Source organism: Macaca nemestrina, chromosome 2 (assembly GCF_043159975.1).
Source record: "Macaca nemestrina isolate mMacNem1 chromosome 2, mMacNem.hap1, whole genome shotgun sequence".
NCBI classification, from domain to species: domain Eukaryota; kingdom Metazoa; phylum Chordata; class Mammalia; order Primates; family Cercopithecidae; genus Macaca; species Macaca nemestrina.
The window spans coordinates 81,435,828-81,460,249 of record NC_092126.1 but is presented as its reverse complement, the minus strand read 5'-3'; the positions used below and the strand labels follow the sequence as shown (position 1 = coordinate 81,460,249).

The window sequence follows — 24,422 nt, the reverse complement described above, 5'->3', positions numbered from 1 at the left end:
ACATTCACCTGCAGCAGTCTGATTCATAATTTCATTTTGTGGTTAGACAAAAATATCAGAATTGGACAAAGTTATCTGATTGAAAAATAACATGTTTTCCAGAGATTATAGTGACCTCTCTATTTTGCTAATTTACATATACTTTCAACTCATTTTTCTTCACAGTGGGAATCTCAGAAGCATTTTCCAATAAAGTATATTCAGCAGCTGCTTTAAGAAAATGTTATCAGAATAAATTAAGTTTACCCAGGTTTGTTATATGCCATTGTCTCCTCATACATTGACTTCCAGGGCATGACTTCTCTAGGGGGAAAATGAATAAGGGGCTGACTCTGGGCTTAAAAATCAGTTGAAGCACGAAGATGTTTAGAAATTGTCATGGCACCTACTCTCATACCACATTAAACTTGTTAGTGTCATGTTAGGCTTTGATTTCCCCAACTTCCTTTCCCTAATGCCTAGAAAGTCACAATCCAGCTACCTAAGTAACCTCTGTCCATGAAATCTAGATGGACATCACTGCTCACCCTCTCCAGTTCTATAACCACTAGACAACCTGGAACAGAGAAACTGCCCTGTCCATTCAGCTCCAGAAAAGCCCTGCAGACTCTCTGAAGATGGCATTGCAAGGAGAAAATGAGGATACGTGAGTGTCAAAGACCATTTTCAATCCTAGTGCCTGCCTCTATAAGTGGCCCCAACGAGATGATGGTTTCCTTTCAAACCTATTATTTCCTTCTGATTTTACACAAGGTTGTACTAAAGGGAAAAAATGCTGTGATATTTTCCTCTGAAATATAGTAGTAAGTGCTTAATGCAAAATACATGATAATACAATAAAAATGTATAAAGAATAAAAATGCACATTTATGTATTAAGAAAATATTTATTGAGCAATATCTGTATATCAGGACTGTTTCAGGAGTTTGGGGATACTTGGTTGAACAAAATTTTTAGATACCCTTCACTCATGGGGTTCTGATCATAGCAGGAAAAGACAGGCAATAAATATTTGACATCATAATTAGAGTATGTGCTATATTAGAAAATGATAAGCACTATAGAAAAAGAAAAAAGTTGGGAAACTTACAAGTTACAGTTTTAAGTAGGGTAGTACTGATAAAATTCAGTAAAAAAGTAACATGAGACTTTTCGAAATGTGAAAGAGCTACTTAGGTACCTAGCAAAGAGCATCCCATGAATGCATAAAGCCAGAGACAGTCAATACTGGCATCTTGGAATACCTTTTTCCAAATGGCATATGCATCTACACACACACACATATATATCTATATATGTTACTTGTAATTGTACTATACAATAATTTTTATATTTATAAAAAATGTAGGCTGGGCGCGGTGGCTCACGCCTGTAATCTCAGCACTTTGGGAAGCCGAGGCGGGTGGATCACAAGGTCAGGAGATCGAGACCCTCCTAGCTAACACAGTGAAACCTGTCTCTACTAGATATACAAAAAAAATTAGCCAGGTGTGGTGGCGGACGCCTGTAGTCCCAGCTACTCGGGAGAATGAGGTAGGAGAATGGCATAAACCTGGGAGGCGGAGCTTGCAGTGAGCCGAGATTGTGCCATTGGACTCCAGCCTGGGCGACAGAGTGAGACACCATCTCAAAAAAAAAAAAAAAAAAAGAAAAGAAAAAGAGAAAGAAAAAAAAAAAGTAATACCTACAAATTTGGAAAACCAAAACACCAATAACCATATTAAAAATTTTCAAAGTTTTTCTATGGTTAAGCATTAGCATCTTTGAATTACATTTGTTTGAATGATCAATCCTTAGATATAAATAAAATAATTCTAATTCTGGAAGTTGGTAGTGCCTTGGGTTGATTAGTTCAGTTCAAAGAAGTGGTTGCCTAGCTTTAATCTTTCTGGATATAATTATCTGCAGTGTGATCTTTCTTCCCTTGCTCAAGCTAACAAGGGGACAGGAAGCAGCAGAGGCTAAGAAGACTGCATTAAATAACTTTATTGCCCTATGTCTCAGTTTCCTCACCTGTAAATAGGGGATTAATAGAGCTTATCCATCTTCTGAGGGCACTGGTGGATTAACTAATTAATAATCATATGATGCTGAACAAAGGCTGAGGATTATTATTAGAGAAGAAAAAAACTCTATCATCAGAGCATACCTTTCTGGCATCTGTTGCCTTGGTAACCAGATTTGCAGGTGCAACTACCATTTTTGGCACTGCATTCCAGGGTATTCTTCTCCACACACTGACATTCTGAAGTGCAGCCAGCTCCGTAGGCACCCTTGGGACAGTGTGCAAGCAAATTGAGGCAAAGCGGTCACCTGAAAACCACGCTTTGTTTATTTTAAATTGTTAGTGCATAGGCATGTAGTTCTGTGGGGCCTGATTATGGGGAAAACAAGAGGATCATCCTGACTGCCAAAAAAATAATAAGGAAACAAATGTCTTTTAAATCAGGCAATTCATTTGCTTTTTGGCAACTGGACGTGAACAGTGAAGCCTGAACTACTTAAAAGGCTTTGGTGCTTCCGGGAGAGAAATTGCTTCTCAATGTGCTCCATTGGTGCCTATAGTTAATATTCTCCAAAGAAAGCTAAGGCCTGCCAGGCCCCATTTTCATCCTGCTGCAGCATGGAGATGACGGACAAGCACTTATGAGAAGGCTGGCCGTTATTTTCATTCCCTTCTATTCTATGGTAATCGGAAATAATTTTACATCGTGTAGATAACACAAAGCTTTCATGGTGACAGCAGCGTTATCTTGGCCACATCTTTGGCAAATGGTACTTGCCTTCCTTTCATTATTTTCTCTATGCCATTGAGTATTAGGGATGGAAGGCAGCACAGGAATTCTAATACGAAAAAGTCGCACCTTTGCATTCAGGAAAACATATCCATAGTTTTCTCTTTGAGAAGTGTTACAGCAATTCAATTCCTTTTCTGAAATATCCCTCTGACATTTTTTTCTCCCCTATTACAGATGTCCAAGTGACATATCAAGTAAAAAATCCTTCAAGTTGGCCTCCAGGCTCAAGGTAATTGCATTGTGTGCCCACATAGGCTTTGCTGTAGAAAGCTGCTTAGAGAGAACACTTGACTTTCCAGTGGATGGAAAGAGACATTGGTAGAGATCATTCCAAGTGATGGTTATGATGCCACCATGTAGGACCATCCTAGTCCCAGTTGCCAGGGATAGTACAGAGTTACCTCTAAAGTTAACAGAGTCCTTTTCAGGTTTCCCAATGGAGATAACAAATTATATGATCCTCTATTTCCTTTTCAATGGCTTCCAAGTTTTGGATCCTTTCCTACACCCACCAGGTCCCAGGGTCTCTCAGGCCATTGCCTGCCTTAATGTAGGTCTCTTCTTGCTCATTCCTAAATCCTTGCTCAGGATTGTCCTTCATGCCCTATTCTTTCTGGTTCAGCACATAGAATTATGGTTCAGAAGACAACACAGACACAGAGAAATGCTTAAATGTGACCATTTGTATCTTAAGAACATCTCCTTACTGGAATATATTTGGAAATAAGGAAAAGTGAAAGAAGTAATCTCTTACACAGTGCCCATGCAGGGGTTGTAAGGCATTGAAATGTGTTCACCAAAAATTCATATGTTGAAGTTCTAACCCTTCAGTACTTCAGAATGTAAATTTATTTGAAACGGAATCATTGCAAACATAAGTAGTTAAGGTGAAGTCATACTGGAATAGGATGGCCTCTAATTCAATATGACTACTGTCCTTATAAATAGGGAGTATTTGTATGCAGAGACATGTACCATATGAAGATTGAAGTTATGTTGCCACAAGCCAAGGAACTACCAGAAACTAGGAGAGAGGCCTGGGACAGATCTGTCCCTAGCACCTTCAGGGGGTTGTGGACACCTTGATCTTGGATGTCTAGCTTACAGAACTACAAGGCAATAAATTTCTGTTGTTTAAACCATTCAGTTTGTGGTACTTTGTTATGGCGGGACTAAAAAAAGAATATATAGAGTTGCAAACTCGAGTTCCTGAAGTCCAGGAAAGTGACATTAATCAATAAATCTTCAAGTCCAAGCAATAAGGGAGCCGCAAAGAACTAGAATGTATCTGTTTTTCCTAAAGATAGTCATATTCATAATGCTAACTACCACCACCAACAACAACACAACAAACATATTTGCTGAATTTTTTCCTGTGCCTCAACTCCTCACAGCATGCAAATGAATAAATATCTACTATGCCAATATTATTAAACCCTAAAAACTTCAACCTGATGTTTCTGAAAAGTTAGCCCTTTAGGTTTTTGACCAGATCAATAATGATTCAATTATTTTTGCCATAATATCTGATGTAACCTTTTTACATATTCTAAAGTTAATACTAAAAGTAGGATGTGTCTTGTTACACTAGGGGAACAATAATACAAATATTATCTTTTTTTCTAGGTCAGTCTTCTTCTCTTGGCATATCCTAGAAGGTATATAACATTCTGGAACATACCATCTGCACCTCTATTGCTCATGGTTTCCCACACCTTTCCCCTTCTCTTCTATGTTGCTTGTCTAAGCCTAATGTTTCCTCATGCTCCAGGTTCAGTGTTCTGAGATGGCTTCACTGACTCTCTTATTGATATATTTATAATTTATCTTTCCTATGGATACGGCTTTTATAAAATAGACAAGAATCATGGACATTCACTAAAAATAAAACATAAGACTCTAAAAGGTGTCTGTTATTAAGAGATGGCTATGGTATTGAGTCGTTCTACGGTTAGAATGTTTTTGTCCTCCCAAAATTCATACATTAAAATCCTAACTCCCAGGGCTATGGTATTAGCAGTGATTAAGTGATTATGTCATGAAGGTAGGGCTTTCATGAATAAAATTAGTGCTCTTAAAAGAGACCCCAGAGAACTGCCTTGCCCCTTCCACCATGCATGAGAACACAGTGAAAAGATGCCATCTAAGAACCAACAAGTAAGCCCTCCCCAGATACCAAATCTGATGTCTTGATTTTAGTCTTCCCAGTCTCCAGAACTATGAGAAACAAGTATTTGTTGATTATGTACAACCTGGCTTATGGCATTCTGTTGTAGCAGCCCAAATGGACTAAAATACTGAAGTTCAATCAGGAAAGATTTTCAGAGGCATTAGTCTGTCAACAAAAAGAGAAGAGGATGTGAAATAGGTAGAGGATCAGGGTGAAGATGGTTTCAGGCTCATAGATACTTGCACATAGCATCAAGGTGGGATGGAGAACATTCAGAATTATCCCACTGGGAGAAATTCCAAAAGTTACTGCTGGGTTCAAGTATTTGTTAGTGATTGTGTTTTCTTGCATCCTTTGAAAAATGTGATTAATAGTCAAAATGCAAAATTAGACATCTTAGAGAATGAGACTGCTTCACCCTGGAACAGAGAAATAAAAGAAACTTGTTCTGGCCCGAGGTATTCAACTTTGGTAAAATATCAAACGTCTATTTAAACAGACTATTAACAATCCACTCCCATTAGTTAAGGTAAATATTAACCAGATGTAAAACAAAATTAGAAACATTTTTCTTTCATTTATCAAAATCTAGATTCTGTAATTCAAAGAGGCTAAATGCTATAATATATTTGTCATATATATAAAACTATAAAAAACATTTTTTACCCTCTTCCTTTGTGTGACAGTAGTCTCTGCACTTTTCTGTGCTTTCATGTTTTACGCACAGAGCAAATTAATTGCCTGCAAGTTACGCAGATGACAAAACCACCTCACACATACGGGTGCCATACATCCTGTGGCAACGGCCATTGTTGGCACAGTTACATTTCCTTTTGCAGTTCTTCCAAAAGAACCCTTTTGTCCATCCTGGAGGGTGAGAGGACAAATGAAGAAAATATTAACCCACATGTAAAACTTGCTAGAGTTATTGTTATAGGAAGTCAGGAGATGGAGAAAGGTGAAACATTTCTAATCTGGTTGAAGTGAGGCTAGAGAGATCTTTTAAAAACCACCAAGATGATTCTGTATCCTCTGCTTAAAATCCTACAATGACTCGTCATTGCTGTCAGGTCAAAAATACCAAACTTAATAAGACTGGGGCCCCTGAGCTTGCTGACCTCATGTTGCACTACCCTCTGCCTGTCTGCCTGTGCTCCGCTGGCCTCTGCAGGTTTCATAGTGCACCCCATGCCTTCCTGTTGCCTCTTAATCAGGAAAGCCCTTTCCCCACTCTTCCCATGTTTTATCTCTCCACATTTTGCAGGCTTTTGCTTAAATGTCCCTTCTCCATAAGTCTCTGTCCCAGGCTCATACAGTCTGCGTTGTCCTCATGGTCTCACCTCCAACCACATATTAATATCTAACTTGTAATCCCTACCAGTATTTGTAATTTATGGTTGCCTTGAACAAAATCACATGTTCCACATGGAAGCACAATAATATATTTTTTTTTTCCTTTTTGCTATCATATCATAATGTCTGGTGCCATTCCTTGCAACCACTTAATGTATTTTTTAAATAAATAAATGAACATTGCTCACAAAGATAAGTAACTGAAATGCCAGCAGGAACCTTACTGCATCTCAGAAAGTGAAGTAAACTTGGTTTCCAACTCCCCAATTCCATCAACTGTGAGAAGCTAATAAACTCCTCATGATTTCTGGCAATCCCTAGAGACTTACATCCTCATTGACTCTGTGCCTTCAGCTTTTGTGCCTGTACAAACAGGTTCTTTTTTTGTGCTTTATTAACCCATGTAGGAATTGTTGCCTCTTCACTGGTTTACACACACACACACACACACACACACACACACACACACACACACACACAATCTATGCACAGTACTCATTGGTATTTTGTGAGTTTTTTATCTATCATCTCTTTTTCTCTTTTTCTCTCTACCTCCTCCCCTTTTCTTCTCTAATTTTCATCTGTCTTCCTCCCTGGTTTCCCCAAGGAGCTCCATTGTTCTTCATTTTGTTATGCAGAGAAAATAACTTCTCCTAAGCTCCTACATCTAAACCTGTACACATAAATGTAAGTTTTTGCTCGGTAGAAGAAAAAGGCTTTCTCTGTAAGAGGATTCATCCTGCTTAGATCACAGTTGGAGATTTAAGTATCACTTATTTTGTTGTTACACATGTCATTGTGTAACAACAAATTGTACTCTTTTATATAGAGAGAGACACAGCTTTCACAGCCTTTTACTTCTTCAGAAAAAGGCCATTTTGAAAAATACACATGCAACTTTCACTTAGTTTATTTCCCATTAGAAACCCCAAGAACTTAAGGAGTAATCTTACTGACTGGCACCAGACCTTCCTTCCGTCTTTACAAGTTTTCCCATGAACCCCTGGGGGGCTCTGGCACTGCCCAGTCAGAAGATCATAGGTGCCTCCATTCTGACAATTACAGATGCTGCCACATTCTTTCTCATTGGTCTCTGGGGAACAAGCTATGAAGAAAATAGAGAAGATGAACAAGTAATGGAACATACGTTTTCTGATACAAATGGAGGGAAAAAATAGCTTGTCTTTCTATCAGGATAGATACCAAGTAATTAAAAACTCAGTAGCTTACAGACCCAGGAAAAATTTCTGGCATGTTCCTAGATTGTATAGCATAATCACTCCCGTGGGATTACTGATACAGCTAGTTAAAATAATGATGACTGAAGAAATTGCTAACAAGCTTCAAATGCAAAATTTATCTCATTTCTTAAACTCTAACCCTCACACTTTAAAAGCTACCCAGGCATCTTTGCTGTACAATTCTAACCAACCCTAAGGAGAAACAAACTGCATCTTCTATTTTGAAAACTGAGGGAAAATGCTTTTAAAATATCATGTATTTTTAACCGGGAATGAATGCAGCTGAGGTTCTCATGGGGGTCCCAAGGTAGTTTGCATTGTCAAAGATAAGGTAAAGTCAGGGAAACAACAGTTTTCATTAGTTTGTTGGTATTTTTGTTTTTAGTGCTCTATAAAAACGATAAATTGGGAAAAATGTCAGTGACCATATTTTAATGTAAGCACATGTAGCTTACATCAAAATAATTTCAGTAATCATTGTAATTGAAATTTTGTCATAATAGGCTAAAAGTTATAAAATTACATTTATAAAATCTGCTCCATTCACCCCCTGTTCCCATTTCAGATGGTAATATGGAACTTGCCTTCTTATTCACCCTTTTCTTTGCTTTCAAGCCATAGGCTGCTATGAAAGGGAAAAAAGGAAAGAATAAAACAAAAAGGAGAGACTAGCAACAAACATTTGCTGTGGCCTATATTATTAATTCACATTTTGTTAGCGTTTGCGTTTTAATAGCAACTACAGAAGGGACAATTTTAAAAAACTGACCTGCAAAATGAAGCTAAGGAAGTTTAAATGGCTTGCACAGTGTCTGGATTATGGCAAGTCATCAATATAGATAAACCAACACTATAATTTGACACTCCCTCACAAAGTAAATGGCGATTATCGCATAGTCTATAGATTTGCCAAATACTTCATTAGATCAAACAGTGCAGAGATTCTGGGGAAGAAAAATGTAAAACAAACACATGTCCCAAACCACAGCTGGATGATGTAAAAAAAAGTCATAAATCTCTCCTCCCATGTTTTAGTCTACTCATTTGTCATACGAAAAATACTCCTATCTTTCCTTTCCACCAGATAGAGTCTCACAATAATAAATGATTTCAATATGAAATCTTTCATAAGAAATGGGGTCCTAAAAATGTGCTTTTAAAATTAAATAATATGTGGTCATTTTAAAATTGTTTCAATATAATTATTTGAAGAAACCTCTAAGAAATCAAAGAAGATATTTTCATTATAGACTAATAAATATATTGGGCTAGAAGATCTACTCAATGGGAAAACTGACTTCAAGATCCCTGTTGAAAGTTCTTTTTTTCATTTCTTTTGCTGCATTTGAAAAGCTGACAATCTTAAAAATGTAGCCAATGAATAACTGGTCTCTTCTGCTTATTGTAGATTAAAGGGATTTATTTTTATTATTATTGTTTTTTGTAGAGACTAGGTCTTGCTATGTTGCCCAGACTGGTCTCAAACTCCTGGCCTCAAGTAATCTTCCTGCCTCAGCCTCTCAGAGTGTTGAGATTACAGACATGAGTCAGCACCCTTGGCCAACAGGGGTTTTAAAGAAAATATTCCCACTCCCTCTTTTTGTTAAAAAAAAAAAAAATGAACAATTGTTTCTCGTTTCTCCAAAATGGGTTGTTCTGTTTTCATTTTTGTAGAAGACATAAAAGAAGGTTAGAGAGAAAGTGAAAAGAAGATAGAAGTTCTGCTTTCAGGGGTAGACTCCCCTTTATTGCAACATGTAAATATTTAAGAGATCCCCAAAGTTTTCTAAAGCCAAAGAAGATGCCATCTCATTTTTATTTTATCAGCAAGCTCATTTTCAATATTTTAATATTAATTTTATATCAGAGATATTTCATTCTTATGTGTTGGAGATATATTTTTTCATTATTTTATTTTTTAAATTTATTGCTGTTTCAAATATTTTTTTTAGTTTTTAATTTTTTATTTAATTTATTTTATTCTTATTTGAGATATATTTTTTAGTTTTTTTTTATTACGCTAGAGATCAAATATTGGGAGATGCATACTTGCCAATAAAACTTACAATATAAGGTAAATATTGACTTACTAGTAGACATATAATAATATTTATTTGATCCCAATTTTATATACTTGAGTGTGTCAAGTTGCAGGTCAATATAGCTGGGAGTTTCAACACCAAGTTTTATGCATGTGTTTGAAACTAGGCCCCGTAAAACTTAGAAATTAGGCCTCATAAAAAAAGAACTTAAAAAAATTAACACCAGGTGGCTCTGGATAGGGTCCCACCCTGCCTCGATAGGGTCCCACCCTGATAGGGTCCCACCCTGCCAATTCCGGGAAACAACCTCATGGGGTCCCACCCTGCCAATTCCGGGGGTCCCACCCTGCCTCGAAGTTCCCGGAATCAACAACTCCAGGAAAAAAACCTCATAAGGTCCTGCTCTAACCAATTAGAACAAGACACCTTGCTCAGGCCATAGACAGACCCAATTACCACGCGCCTAAAGCTTTGTTTGAATTTCGCGCCCTAAGCTGTGTTTGAACTTGTGTTTGCCTATATAAACAGCCTGTAACAAGCAGTCGGGGTCCCAGGGCCAACTTAGAGCTTGGGACCCTAGCGCGCTAGTAACAAATAACTCTCTGCTGTAAATCTCGTGTCGGTGATCCTTCGCGGCGACCCCTGCCCAGGAGGGAATCGACAGTTCGGTTCCAACATGTTCATTCATGCACTGGATGCCTCCAGTATGGAGAAATTCAGAATGAATAAGCATGAATAGGACCTGGCCAGTGAGCTCTCGGTCTAGTAAAGAAGATAGAAAATGAACATAGTGAACTCTAATCCAATGTGGAGAGAAAGAAATTTTTTAATCCACTCAAAACATAAATAGCTATGTTATTCTGAGGCCATTAAGTAAAGCGTCATGCAATAGGCAGCAATAGGCTTCAGGGATGACAGTTTAGCAAAAGGCGCAATGATGAAAGTGCAGCACATTAAGTAGTGAGTGGTTCAGTTTGCTGGAAATAATAGGTTAGGCGAAGAGTTATGACTAGGACAAAAAGCCAAAAAGATTTTTGAGAGTCTCATGGTCACCAGTGACTGGGTAAGATGTATACACTTTATATGAAGGGAAAGGGACAAAATTTTTGAGCAGCAGAGAAACATGATCAGAGGGATGCATGAGGAAGATCCTCAAAACCCTAACTAGTTATCTTGGTTAAACCATTTCACTATGTTATGACTCAAGTTTTGCATCTACATCATATAATAGTAACAACAGCTGTGTTCTTCCCATACGTAGAGAGTTCAAAAGAAAATCTGTTCATATCATCTTCCAAGACAATCACAAAAATAAGACAAAACATTTATATAAATAGAACTCATAAGATGAATTTAAAAAGAGAAAGAAGAAACAAAGATAGTCAATACATTTTATTTTATCACTCGGAAGTTTGAACTCCTGAAAGCATACCTTCATTTAAAATATGGAGGAAAGGAATTTTGGGCAGAATCATTTTTAAATCTTTGAACTTACTCATGAGAGACTTGTATTAAAAAAAAAAAGTCATTAACTGTGTTAACATATTTTTAAAAAGAAAAAGAACAAAAAAATACAAAAAGCCAAGCAGCAAACAGTCAAGCAAGTCCATTTAAATTGCACTTTGTAGCACAAATCCTTTCCTTTTTCCTTCATTGGGAATATCTTGTCAGGGCCTAATGATTTATTTAAATGGAGGGATTTTTATAGGCCTAGAATATTAGGATCCTTTATTAACTTTTACATTCCATGGATAAACGAGAGACAGCATGTCAAGTTTCCTAGGGAACACAAAATCTCCTTTTTAAGTCACATTTTCAGTTTAAAACTTAAGCACTTCATAAGCATTATTTAACCCCAACAAATAAATTGTCTTCTTGTCCTTATCAGTTGCTTACTTTATTAAAATATTTTGGGGAGAACATATGTAAAGGAGTGGTTTGGGGTGCTTGCCCAATTCTCAGGGTGCCACTTACTTTCATTACAAAGAATGCCACCCCAACCTGCTGGGCAGGAGCATTCACTCTTTCCTTCCTGGCTCTTTCCTGCATTCATGCAGTCCTTGCAGCTCAAGCTGCAATTGTGTCCAAAGATGTGATCTAAACAGACTGTAATGTGATACCATCTTAGCTTGCCCACAATCATCTACATAACTAAAAATCAAAATAAAACTAATTCCCTAAAAAAAAAAAAAGATCCTTGAGCATAGTTCCTAAAGAACCTTTAAAAAGGACAACAGCAAGATACAGCTTTTAAAATAAAGCTTATTTTACTTTTTCCAATTATTACATTGGAATATTGTCCCTAAGAATACTTAGAATCTTTAGGAATTTCTTTTTTAAAAAAGAAATTATCATTGATTTGAGAACAAAAAACATAATCAATGTTCCTGAAATTTTGATGCTTTTTCTTTCAGGATTTTTTAAGTATAGTTTTGTTTTCTGAGTAAATCTTTTTATTAAAATTTAATATGTAGAGAAGTACACAAATCTAAACTGTATACTTCAAACTTCTTTTCACATTGCAAATAACTCATGTAAATGCCACCCAGATCAAGATACATAATATTACTAGCAATCCAAAATCTCAAAGGTGACTTGATAATTTTCAATCATTAATTTCATAAATTAAGCACTGTGGTGATCTCTATCACCACAGATTATTTTCCCTTTTTTTGAACTTTTTATAGGTAGAATTGTAAAGTGTGTACTCTTTGGTGTCAAGCTTCTTTCATTCAACACAATGTATGTGAGATTCATGCACATTGTGTATGCAAGAGTTTATTTTTTATGGTTATATAGTATTCTACTGTATTAATGTACCACAATGTATTTATCCATTCTCTTTTTGAGGGACATTATCATATCGAATAAAGGTGGAGAGACGTGTATTCAGTTGTTTAAGGCTCATTCCATTTTAACTTTTGTCCTTGTTTCTAGGGTAGGGACTTTAAGATGCCCTAATTGAAAACTTGGCATTTTTACCAAGGCCCTTCTACTTCGGCAGGCCTGAGCTCCATGTTCTGCCTCTCCATCATCATGAAACTGCTGATAAATGTGCTTCACTCTTCAAACTCTTAGCAGCTATCTTTCAGATTCCTGGCACAACCCATTAATTGGCAAATGGCATGAGGAGAAAAGCATCTGAGACCATCCTACTTCTTTGGTCTTCTCTTCTTTGCAGATCTTGGCCACTCAAGTTCTGATTGCTGTTGTTGCTGCCCCCAACTATTTCTCTTCTGACTTTGATTAGCCAAAACATCAGAAGTTTAATTAAGAAACATTAAAGTACTTCTATTTTTATATAGAGAAATTTATTGATATTATGATTTGACCACTGCATAAAAATATTTCTCCTATTTTTCTGAATACATTCTAAAGCAATCATAAGCTTTGATATTGTTAAAATACAATAAATAGAGGGAGAACAAAAAGAACAGCTCTGTTTTACAAAGAAAAAAAGAAGAAGTGGACTGGCTGCAAACAGTTACTTTTGATAGAGATTTACTTTGATCAGAAGTCGATGCTTGAGCTCTGTTGTTTAGATATATAAGAAAACCTGCTCACATTTTGAAGATTTTTTTGGTCCATTTGACCATATTAAACAATTAGTTCTCTGCATTTTAAAACCTAGAAAGGAACTATATTTTAGGGCTATTTAAGGTAAATTTTAACTATCTAAAGTGATTTCTAGTGAGATTTTAATAGAAGAATTAAAAGATCTCAATTTTTCTCCCCATTATGCTAATTTAAAGATATTTTTCTGCTCCATTTTCCTGTATTAACTTCAAGAACACCCCTCCGCACTGCACCCTCAGTTCTACAAGTACCTACACAGCACTCCTTTATTGTAAAAAAGGAAATAAAAAAGACAAAAGATGATGGATTTCATAGAAAGCTCTGAAGAAGTGACTTTGGCCCTACTTTTCTTGCAAACTTCATATTAAAACACACGATAGCATTAAATATTGATAGTAAAATTGTCTACAAAAATGTAGCAAGTTATCTAAAAATAAAAGTGAGTATAGTAAGGTAAATTCTTTTACACACCAAATTTGTGCAAAGCAGTCAGTTCTCTACAAGTATCTTTTTCCTCTTCCTCCTCATCTTCTTCATCTTTGTAGGTGGGAGGCAGAAAGGTAGCAACATAATGAAGCTGTTGAGGTGGGCTCTTGAATAGAAGACCTGGAAACCTCACAACTTCTCATTCCTCTTCTTCTTCCTCTAGCTCATCATCATCTAAAGCTAAGGCCATAGAAGAAAATGTGAGGTTTCAACCTGGTTAAAAGAAGGAAATACTGTGCAAAGGTTGATAGAGAAATGAGAGAGTTTGAACTAGACAGCCAAGGCAGGGGGTGACAGAAAGGTAAAATGCTTTGAGATGGCCATTTCAAAAGTCTATTGTAAATGAAGGTGAGAAGCTGCCGGCACACAGTTAAAACTGTAGCAGAGAGAACAAAAGAAAATAAGGAAAGATCTTAGTCTGTGAAGGCAGAAAGGGGACGGCAGGTTGAGTTAAGAAATATGTGGCCTCCATTGCTCCAGAAGAACAAGATGAAGGTGGAAGTAGTTTAGAAAAGATATTAATACAATAAAATTCTTCAGTGACTTACAGGTGCAAGTTTTTCTGTCATTTCCAATTCTGTAACCTTCTTCACAACTACATTCGTATGTTCCCACAGAATTAATGTAGTTGGTCACAGATTATACTGACATCCAGACACTCATCCACATCTAAGAAAATTTAAACAGTATCTGCTTTTAGGCATTGAGAGATATGATATATTTTATGAAGTAATAGACATATTTGTGTTCCTCTTGTGACCTTTATTAAACAATAACAATGCACTGCCACATAGACAGCAAGCATAGCCCCCTAAACTCTTTCTCAAGTACACTCGGCCAATTATTTTTCCTTCACTCATTTTCAAGTTTATTGTACTACACAGACAAGGTATTTCTGAGACCTTGTTTGTAAGGTTTAGATGAAAAACTTAAAATAAATTCAGGCCGGGCGCGGTGGCTCACGCCTGTAATCCCAGAACTTTGGGAGGCCGAGGCGGGCGGATCACAAGGTCAAGAGATCGAGACCTTCCTGGCTAACATGGTGAAACCCCGTCTCTACTAAAAAATACAAAAAAATTAGCCTGGCGTGGTAGCCGGTTCCTCTAGTCCCGGCTGCTTGGGAGGCTAAGGCAGGAGAATGGCGTGAACCCGGGAGGCGGAGCTTGCAGTGAGCTGAGATTGCGCTACTGCACTCTAGCCTGGACGACAGAGGCAGACTCCATCTCAAAAATAAATAAATAAATAAATAAATTCATTCAATGGTCTCAGGCTGTGTACCCTTTTGTAGAATGTTCATTCACTCTCGAATTACTCAACATACATGATAGAAAACTTATTCTAGGTGTAAGTCAGTACAAGCTTTGTGGACAATTTTAGAGAAGAAAGAATTTTAGGCCTTGATTGCATGCGACTCACTGGTTTATGACCAAGTCTGAGTCCAGACTTTGGTCAATATGTTCGCAATACTATAAGTTCATGTATGAGCTTCTAAGCTTTACCTCAGATTGTTGATGCCTTTTCCATTTGCATGCGTGTATGCAAGTATGTATGTTCATGCTATACAATCATCTCTTGGCTCATTCTGCTTAAGAGCAGATGGTACATGAAATTTTAAAAATGTTTTTGGCTCTGTTAATTGAATGTAATGTGGTAAATGGCAATATACTCTACTGTGTTTAGTATATATAGATATCATAGTTGTGTGTTCATTGCTGTTATCTTCATTGCAAGGCTGGGGAACTTGGCTATCTATCACCTTTGACAGAATTCTGAAATGTGTTTCTTTAAGCAAAGAAAAACTAATTTCTCAGAGGCATTACAGTCTTATGTAATTTGATTGTTATTGAAATAGATATCAATCTTCTAATCTTTGATTTTAAGAAAAATATGGTTCAAAATAATGGTAACAATAATATAAAATGAAAATTTAAAGATTAAACAATTAAGGTAAACTTTTAAAGTAAATTACAGCAATGGTTACATGAGCTATTCCTAATTGTATAAACAAAGTCAACAAACTCTACTCACTAAATTCAAAGTCTTATATTAAAAAAAATACAAGCAAAAAATCACCTGAAAGGTAGGTGAACTAATTTTAACATGCAAGTTAAGAAATATAAACGACTCATTTTAAAACTTGCATTAGTTATATTAATATTAGATATGTAAGGGATTCTGGTACAGATTTGGACTGTGGCTTGTGAACTGATGATCCTTTTGCTCTTTAACTAAAAAAAACAAAACAAAACAAAAAAACAACTCATTCAAAATGTCTTCCAGTAACCAACTTTCTTATTCCAGTCAAGTTTGCCATAGGTGGTTCCTTGGGCAGTGTGCCTTCCAGAATCTCTCATTTGCCTTTAATATATATTAAATTGTGTGAAAGGGATTATGGACCAATAAATATGATAATAATAATAGCTACTTTTAGTTGAGTAATTTTTCTATGTCGGCCACTGCACTAGGCACTTTACATTTATTATTTTCCTTAATTTCCCCACTAATCCTATTATTGTCATCACTTTACTGATGAGGAGCTAAGGTTCATAGCAATTAAAGTCACCCAAGTTTATATGAATGTAAATGGTACAGCCACATAGAAATTCAAGTCTCTTTACTGTGAAAGCCTTCCCTTGCCCACCCTAGCCCTCCACCTCAAACATTTCTCCTGCTTTATTGCCCTATCACATCAATTATTTCTTGTTAAATCTCAGGAATTTCCCATCACATCCACAACCATCGGAACTGATCTGAAAGCCTTCCTGACATCTGCATTCGTAGCCTCCTAAATAGCTGATGCAGAGCTGGTCACAGCAGGCTTCTCCATTCTCACATTCATCAAGATCTGAAGGCGAAAAGAACACTGCTGTTACTGCAGAGACAGGAATTTAACGATCCTATAGAAGCACTGAGAAGCTACACTTCTAAATTAAAACCGTTTTACTAATCATTTTCTATTTCTCAGGCCATGTAATATAAACAGCGAAGAAACCTTAACACAAAAATAAGGAGACCCACTTTTGGTTTATGTTTCTTCATGCTTCGTCTATGCCTGTTATTTATTTTAAAAGAATGTAAATAATCTCCAAATGCATCTATAGGCATAGGAAAAGTGATCTCTGCTATTTTTCCAGTTTAAACAGTAATTGGACTGAATAAACAGAGAAGTTGAAGAACAAAAAAACAGCCTAAGAAAAAAGAGCCAAAAAATTCCATTTAGTGAACATTTGACAGCTGCAAAGAGGAGACAGTCTTAGACTCCATAACATGTTTGTTCTTCCAGAACTTCAGATCAAAGAGTATTCGCAAGCAAATGTTCCCAACTGCCTGACTGGGAAGGCAAGTGGTAACTACAGTTCTGAGAGAGGGGAGAAGACTTATTTTAAGTATTATGTTTTAAATTATAGAACATTTCAGAGCATTTGTTTGAATATTTAGATTATACTGGGACTGGGATGAGTGAGGTCTGGGGTTTTTTATTCCATCTGTGACATCATTACCCTGAAATGTCCTGTTAGGTGAGCAGTTTTCTAAGTAAGGATCTTTAAGCCTTCTTTAGCTCTGTTATTTCAGAATTCTACAATCCTGAATGCTTCTTATTAAGATATAACTGCCCTGGGGAAAATAGAAACGCACCAGAAGGTGTCAAATTGTAAGTTTTCAGCCAAAGGATAACCTATTTAACCTGAGTTTTGAGGCGATCATTTCCAACATAATTGGCCAAGGAAGTAGCAACGGACACTTTGCCCCTGCTTTCCTTAGGCTGAACACCTGGGAATTACTTGGTCAGGGTATTTTTGGCTCTAGGCCTTGGTTCAATTCAAACCCCTCTGTTTGTTGAGCTGTTAAGGTGAGTGGCCTGTCAGTGCTGAGTTTACAAAATCCTATTGTTCCATAACTACATAAGCAGTCACAGATAAAAAGGGTCAGTGTCTCAATTAACCCTGGAAAGGGTATCAACTCAAGAAAATGAAGACAAGAGAAAGAAAGGAAAGAAAATACAATCAGTCAATCAAGGTGAAAGGTCACCATAAAATATCTAAATGGAGGTCATTTAGACATAAAACATTCTTTTTCCCACAAAATGTCAAAAGCAGAGCTACTCACAAAATTATAAATATTTTTTCCTTTTTAATATTAAACCTTCCTTTTATTAATCCTTTTGATTAAATACCATGATGTAGAGAATAAAAAACGTATTAAAAAATTCATTTTCAAGGCTGGGCATAATGGTTCATGCTTATAATCCCAGCAGTTTGGGAGACTGAGGTGGGAGGATCACTTGAGCCGAGAAGTTCAAGGTTGCAGTGAGCAGTGATTTTACTACCTGCACTCCAGCCTGGGTGACAGGACGAGATCCTGTTTCAAAAAACAAACAAACAAACAAACAAACAAACAAACAACATCTAGTAATTTCTAAAGACCAATTATTCACTAGTGTAAAGGTAATTATTCATTTGGAATGTACATATACATATTTTACTTATTTGTCTGAGAACAGATTAATGTCACAGCTGCTTCATAAAAAACAGTCATGCATGAGGGAAATCAAAGGATTTTCTTTTTATCTTATATTAGTATCAACTTTGAAAAAATATATACGAGAATATACAAAAATTGTGAAAATAAGTCAGCCAGTCAGCACATAGATAATTAAACCTATCCAAAGGCAAAAACTTATTAAGGCTAAAACCTAGAGATGTGTTAACACAATTTGAAAGATAGGTACATAAAATGCAAGTGTCTTACTAACAATGAAGTCACTAAATTTAACAATTAGCCAGTTATTAGAAAATATTTATTATTTCTAACTTTATTCAGTGACTATGTATAGGGAAGAGATACAGAAGATCAAGTTTTTCTCTTTTGATGCTTTTCTGAAATCAGAGCTGAAATGTTTCTGTGTTTTACCTGGCTGCAATTGGTCCTCTACTTTTGATTAAGGCTAAATTTTTATGTATGGATTAATTTCGGTACAATGGTAAAATATTTGGCATATTGGCCAATTTAGGAAAAATATGATCTTTAGAGAGAAGGACAATTAGAAGAGAAAGTTAAGCAAAACAAAAGAAAATGAAAGATTAAAGAATATTGAGGAAATATTAAGCATAACAAACAAAAACAAGCAAATAAGGTATCATAATTCCTCAATGATGACAAATCACTGCTTTAGGAACTTGGAAGTATTTTCAGAATCAGGACACATAGTAACGTAGGTTAATACTTGCTATTCCTATTTATAGAGGGAAGCAAAGATCTAACAAAATAAAATTTAAAAGGAAATTTAGAAAACAGATGATGTTAACAGTGGAAATGGCAAGACATTTTAAGAAAGGCTTGTGATGTAGGAAGAATGGCGTTTCAGATGAGTTCCAAATGAGGATGGCATACATGGGACAAACTAGAAATAGCCCCAGAGGACTGTTAATAGAAAAAGAATCCAAAATGGATCACAAAATGATAGACTGAGGGACTTATTTTCCAATTGTGTGATGCAGTGTTGCTCCTTGCTATTTGAGAACAGGGCATTTTTGAGTCCTGTATGTTTGAAGGCTCTGGTGGTATCTGAGAAGACTTTTTAAAAATCTGAAAAACTTTTAAAAAGCTTAAAAAATAATGTTTTAGATGAAATGAAATTGAATTCTTTATTTACTGATTTTTGAGACAGGGTCTTGCCCTGTCACCCAGGCTGGAGTGCAGTGGTGCAATCAGAGCTCACTGCAGCCTCAATATCCTGGGCTCGAGTGATCCTCTCACTTCAGCCTCCCAAGTAGCTGGGAGTGTACCACCATGCCTGGCTAATTTTTAAATATTTTGTAGAGATGGAGTCTCCTGATGTTGCTCAGGCTGGTCTCAAACTGCTGGACTCAAACAATCCTCCCACCTCAGTCCCCCAAAGTGCTAGGATTACAGGCATGAGACTCAGTGTTTGGCTTGGGTTTTCTTTTTATTGTTGGAAAAATGAAATTAACTTGAGCCATAAACAATATAACATTGTCATAGTGACGGCTGAAATTTCATAAATATGCACTTTTCTACATTTTGACCCTGGCAGATGCTATTTTTTTCTAGTTATAAATAAGAACTTTACTGAATGGTATTTTTCAAAGAATAAAGAAAACACCAAATTTAAGTTGCAAAGAAAAGGTTTGGCAAAATTCCAGTTTCTCTTATCAATACTCAAAAGAGGAACAAACACAGAGACATAGAAGGAAGGAAGGAAAAGGGAGGGAAAAAGAAGCAATCAAGGAAGAAAAGCCTTAATTTTTTCTATGGATACAAATCTTATCAAGGTAGGTAAAAAATAGTAAGCATAGTTTTCATTAAATAATAAGAGGTGAGGAAAGCAATTGGCTTCAATATGTTAACCACTGTAGACTCGAGAACAATATTGAAAGCAATGTTGGACAAATAAATACAATGGCATTCTTTTGAATTTATAAAACCAGAATACTGCAAAATTTCTTGAGTTTCATTCTGTGTCATCATACTGCCGAAGTAAAATGTCCTAAATATTTAAACCATTGAGTTTTTTGTACTTCAAATTTTCTCTATCTAACCATATTGAGTAGCATGAAATGGTCAAAGGATTTTGTATTGTTATTTTTAACAGAGGAAATATTACGCATAACAAAAGAAAACAAGCAAATAAGGTGTCAGAATTCCTGAATGATGACAAATCACTGCTTTAGGGACTTGGAGGTGTTCTCAGAATCAGGGCACATAGTAAGGTAGTTTGATACTTGCTTTCCTATTTATAGTAGATATTCCTTTTTCTCAGGAATGTTTCATTATGAAGCAAAACTGCGGTGCAATTTTATTTTCTTCATTGTCTCAAATGATATAAATTCTATTAATATGTTGAGAAAGTTAGCTATTCAAAATGGATTTGAGCTGGGAATTCCAAAGAATGAATTTTTTTGTCATCTTTTAGAATACAGCTACTTGCCATATCAAAGTTGAACATACATCCCAAACATTATCAAGCTGAAAATGAATGCAAATAATTTAGTTTCTGCTTGAGATAGAGAACACTGGGGTATGTGATAGCATTTGTTGTTGGAATTACAAATTACATTAAATAGTTGGATAGATCACGGAATATTTTCCTGAAATAAATCTATTAAGGGCATATATTTCATTAAAGTGTTTTAAATCTCCTTTAACTTCAAGGTAAATATCTAAATGTAATGGTATCTTCTACCAGGTAATCCTTCTTTTCCATTTATTCAGTAGCCAGAGACACTCTTCAATTTATTTATCTTTACAGTTTGAGAGATGTGGCTCACAGTATAGCCATAAGTACTACAGATTAAAGGGCTAAATGAATCCAGAGCAACTTTTGAATGAAGATGGCATTTACCAAACATTACCTATGCACATTTTCTCATCAGAATCAAGCTGGTGTCCATGGTTACAGGAACAACGGGGAGTACCAATTGCATGTTCATGGTGATGGGAACAACCACCATTGTTCTTTTCACAGCTATTGACAATTTCCAATTCAATCCCTTTCCAAAAAGAGCAAAATAGGATTATTAGCATAACAACAGAGAAACCTGAATATATGTCAATAATGTTTTCTCTATTGAGAGGATGACAAACTTTATTAGAAATCCATCAACACTCCATACATATAAAAGTAAAAGTCTGAGGGTTATTAAGCATTGTAAATGCCTATACCATATTATATACTAATAAACATATAAATAATGTTGAGTAAGTGATACAGAAAGGTAACGATGAATCCACCACTGGTTATTAAACACCTTAAAGGAAACATGTTTTGGGAATTTTCAGTATTTTCAGGGTATAATAGGTGTAATATATATACATATATATTAAATCAATAATCAGAAATCAAATAGGTTGTTTGCCAGCTGACATTTCTGTTCTCGAGCTAATAGAATGTTATTATTTGTGATTTTTAGGGTCTATGAGCACATGAAAATACTGTTACAAAGTAACCTCGGAGCAAAGGTGTAAACATAAACCCAGTGATTTAGTTGATCATGTGTAACTAGGGTCATGTTGATGCACTAATCAGCTTTGATTTATATGAGAATCACTTATTACATAAACAAATTGTTACTGTGCAAATCAGTTTGGCTGGTACATGCTACTAATTTCAGGCGTATTGGTGGGCATGAGCTTCAGCAGATAACTGCCAATTGTCCTGAGCACACGGGCATTATAGTCTCTCATTTTCTAAGTGACAAAATGAGAATTACAAAAATGTTTAGAATCCGTGTTAAAATATGGAATTTAGATACTCTGAATGGCATTTTTACCACTGAAGGTCTACCGGTCTTTATTTATGTTGTTTGAACATACCCCTTCTTACTGAGAGTGCCTACACTGATTCATTTCCTCTAAGTCTTAACTCATGAATCATTTAGAAGAAAAAAAGCTGGGGGAAAAAAAGCAACAACAAGACAAGAGTATTTGGGATTGTGACACTCCTTGAAAGCATATGTCACCTCATAAACTGCCTAGACATCTGCTACAATTCCAGAAATCATCCGGCCTAATCCCCGGCATCCAGTCCAGGGCACAGAGCAGCCTCAGATGCTCACAAGCACCCAGGGCACATCCCTGTCATTGTGCCCATCCCATTGTGCCACCATCGTCTTGCACTCCCCAGCTCATAACAGATGTTCAAAATAGGTTTCGAATGATTGAATAACCAAAAGAAGGAGTATGCTAATCAATTTATTGTTAAAAATAAGAACTCCTTTGGGTTTAGAAACAGCTAGTTTAGGACTAATCAAAATCAGAAAGCTAAAGGAAAGCTTAGTGAAGGGAATTGATATTTTTCACGATACATTAACTTATACTCTTCAAGGGAACCTATTTCAAATGATGTCTCTGGTTGTGGTGATTGGGACACACAGATATTTCTGATACAGAATTGAAGTTTTTTTCTGACATATGCTTGCTATTGCCATTCTTACAAAGAGACATTTTTAAGTATTTATGAACTATATTTGGTATCTTAGAGTCTATCAAATTAATCTTCATCATTTCTTAGAGAGAAAAGTAAGGTCAATTGACATGAAATCATTAACATTTATGGCATTGTTAGTTTTAAAAGCCAGTCTATATTATGCAAGGTATCATATGTACTTATTAATCTAAATATTATGTCTTTAAAGTAACATAATTTTTGCTTAGGATCAGAAAACTGAGGTTCAGAAAGGATAAAAGACTTGCCTAAGGTAGCAGAGCTGGTAAGAATCAAAGCTTTCTAATCCAGAGACGTTTTCCTATATAATATCATTTGTAAAGTGAAAATAGCTAGGTGTGGTGGCTTACACCTCTAATCCCAGCACTTTGGGAGGCCAATGTGTGCAGATCACTAGAGCCCAGGAGTTTGAGACAAGCTTGAGTTACACAGTGAAACCCTGTCTCTATAAAAAAATACAAAAAATTAGCTGGGCATGGTGGCACATTCTTGTAGTCCCAGCTACTCAGAAGGCTGAGAGGTGGGAGGATTGCTTGGGCCGGGGAGGTCGAGGCTGCAGTGAGCTGTGATCTTGCCATTGCACTCTAGCCTGGGTGATAGAACAAACCCCTGTCAAAAAAAAAAAAAAAAAAAAAAAAAAAGGAAAGAAAAAGAGAAAATAATTCGACTAGCAATATAATCTATTTCACTGAAATGTAGTGTAATATTTTTCCTAAGAGAAGTTAATGTGACATAATAGAAAAAACACAACATTTAAAGGTGGAAGATCTGACACTTTGTAGCTGTGTAATCTTCAATTATTTTAAATCTCTGATCCTCAGATTTTTTTTCCACTGTTAACAGAGGGATCGAGTTGCACTAAGGTTTGGAAACTAGTGGCCTGCAATTATATGGGATTTGATTATCAAGGTGTTACAAAAGTTGAGAAAATTTTAGGATTTCCACCATTTTATCACAAATTAAAGGTCTCCTATTTTTTTTAAGCCAATAGTCCATGTTACATCCATTCCAAAATATAGCTTGAGAGTCTCTTATAAACTTAAAAATACACCTATCATATGACCTTGTGATGCCAGCCCTAGGTTTTTACTGAAGAGAAAAAGGTTTTTTAAAGCTATGTTCATATAAAAACCTGTATACAAATGTTTATAGCAGTCTCTTCATAATTGCCAAAACCTGGAAACAACTTAAATGTCCTTAAACCAACTGTAGTATATCCATACAATAGAATACTACTCATTGAAGAATAGAACTCTTCATATGAGCAACAACTTGGCTGAATCTTAATGGCATTATATTGAATAAAAGAATACACACAGTTTAATTCCATTTATATGACATTCCCAAGAAAACAAAATTCCAGTGAGGGAGAACACATCAAGTAGATGTCGAAGGTTAGAGGTGGGAAATAAGTGACAAGCCATGGGGAGCACAGGGAGTTTTCTGGGGTTGACAAAACTGTTCTTAATCCTGATTGCAATGGTGGTTACAGAAATCTACATATTTGTTAAAATTGTTATGATTATATACTGAAAATGTTAAATTTACTAAGTAAAAAAATAAATTAAGAGGCAATATAACCCTCCCTAGATTCCACATTTTTCTCCATTTACTGCCACATTGCCGAATTCTTAGAAGCACTTGATACCGTTGACCATTTACTTCTCCCCAATTTTTTTCTTCAGAAAATCACATTATCCAAGTTGTCCTTAAACCTTACTGGACATTCTTTTTCAGTCTTTCCTGTCTCTGTGTCACATTCTAGTTACTAAATGTTGGAGTCTACAGTCT

The 24,422-nt window shown here is 35.9% G+C and overlaps 2 protein-coding genes and 1 long non-coding RNA gene across 5 annotated transcripts in view; 1 reads left to right on the top strand and 2 right to left on the bottom strand.

Annotated features, from left to right (window-relative positions):
• The window catches only part of LOC105466047 (putative EGF-like and EMI domain-containing protein 1), a 193,676-nt gene extending 179,830 nt beyond the window's left edge, over nucleotides 1-13,846 (bottom strand). For all 3 annotated transcript variants that reach the window (XR_011619881.1, XM_071091214.1, XM_071091213.1), the window contains exons 1-3: nucleotides 13,652-13,846; nucleotides 5,635-7,426; nucleotides 2,150-2,273 (exon numbers count right to left, since the gene is read on the bottom strand). Coding sequence is in view for 2 of the 3 variants with exons in the window: in XM_071091214.1 (XP_070947315.1) it covers nucleotides 2,150-2,273; nucleotides 5,635-5,682 (172 nt within the window). In the remaining variant the exon portion in view is untranslated. The remainder of the gene's footprint in view (nucleotides 1-2,149; nucleotides 2,274-5,634; nucleotides 7,427-13,651) is intronic.
• On the top strand, nucleotides 511-3,891 carry LOC105466095 (uncharacterized). The gene is made up of 3 exons (XR_977962.3): nucleotides 511-646; nucleotides 2,973-3,027; nucleotides 3,747-3,891. It is a non-coding gene; the product is annotated as an uncharacterized lncRNA (long non-coding RNA).
• A 2,295-nt stretch (nucleotides 13,847-16,141) lies between the features above and the next one.
• LOC112422917 (EGF-like and EMI domain-containing protein 1) overlaps nucleotides 16,142-24,422 on the bottom strand; it is a 584,541-nt gene continuing 576,260 nt past the window's right edge. Inside the window, exons 8-9 of the mRNA XM_071089982.1 lie at nucleotides 21,040-21,177; nucleotides 16,142-16,511 (exon numbers count right to left, since the gene is read on the bottom strand). Of these exons, the coding sequence (XP_070946083.1) occupies nucleotides 16,360-16,511; nucleotides 21,040-21,177 (290 nt within the window). The 3' untranslated portion in view covers nucleotides 16,142-16,359. The remainder of the gene's footprint in view (nucleotides 16,512-21,039; nucleotides 21,178-24,422) is intronic.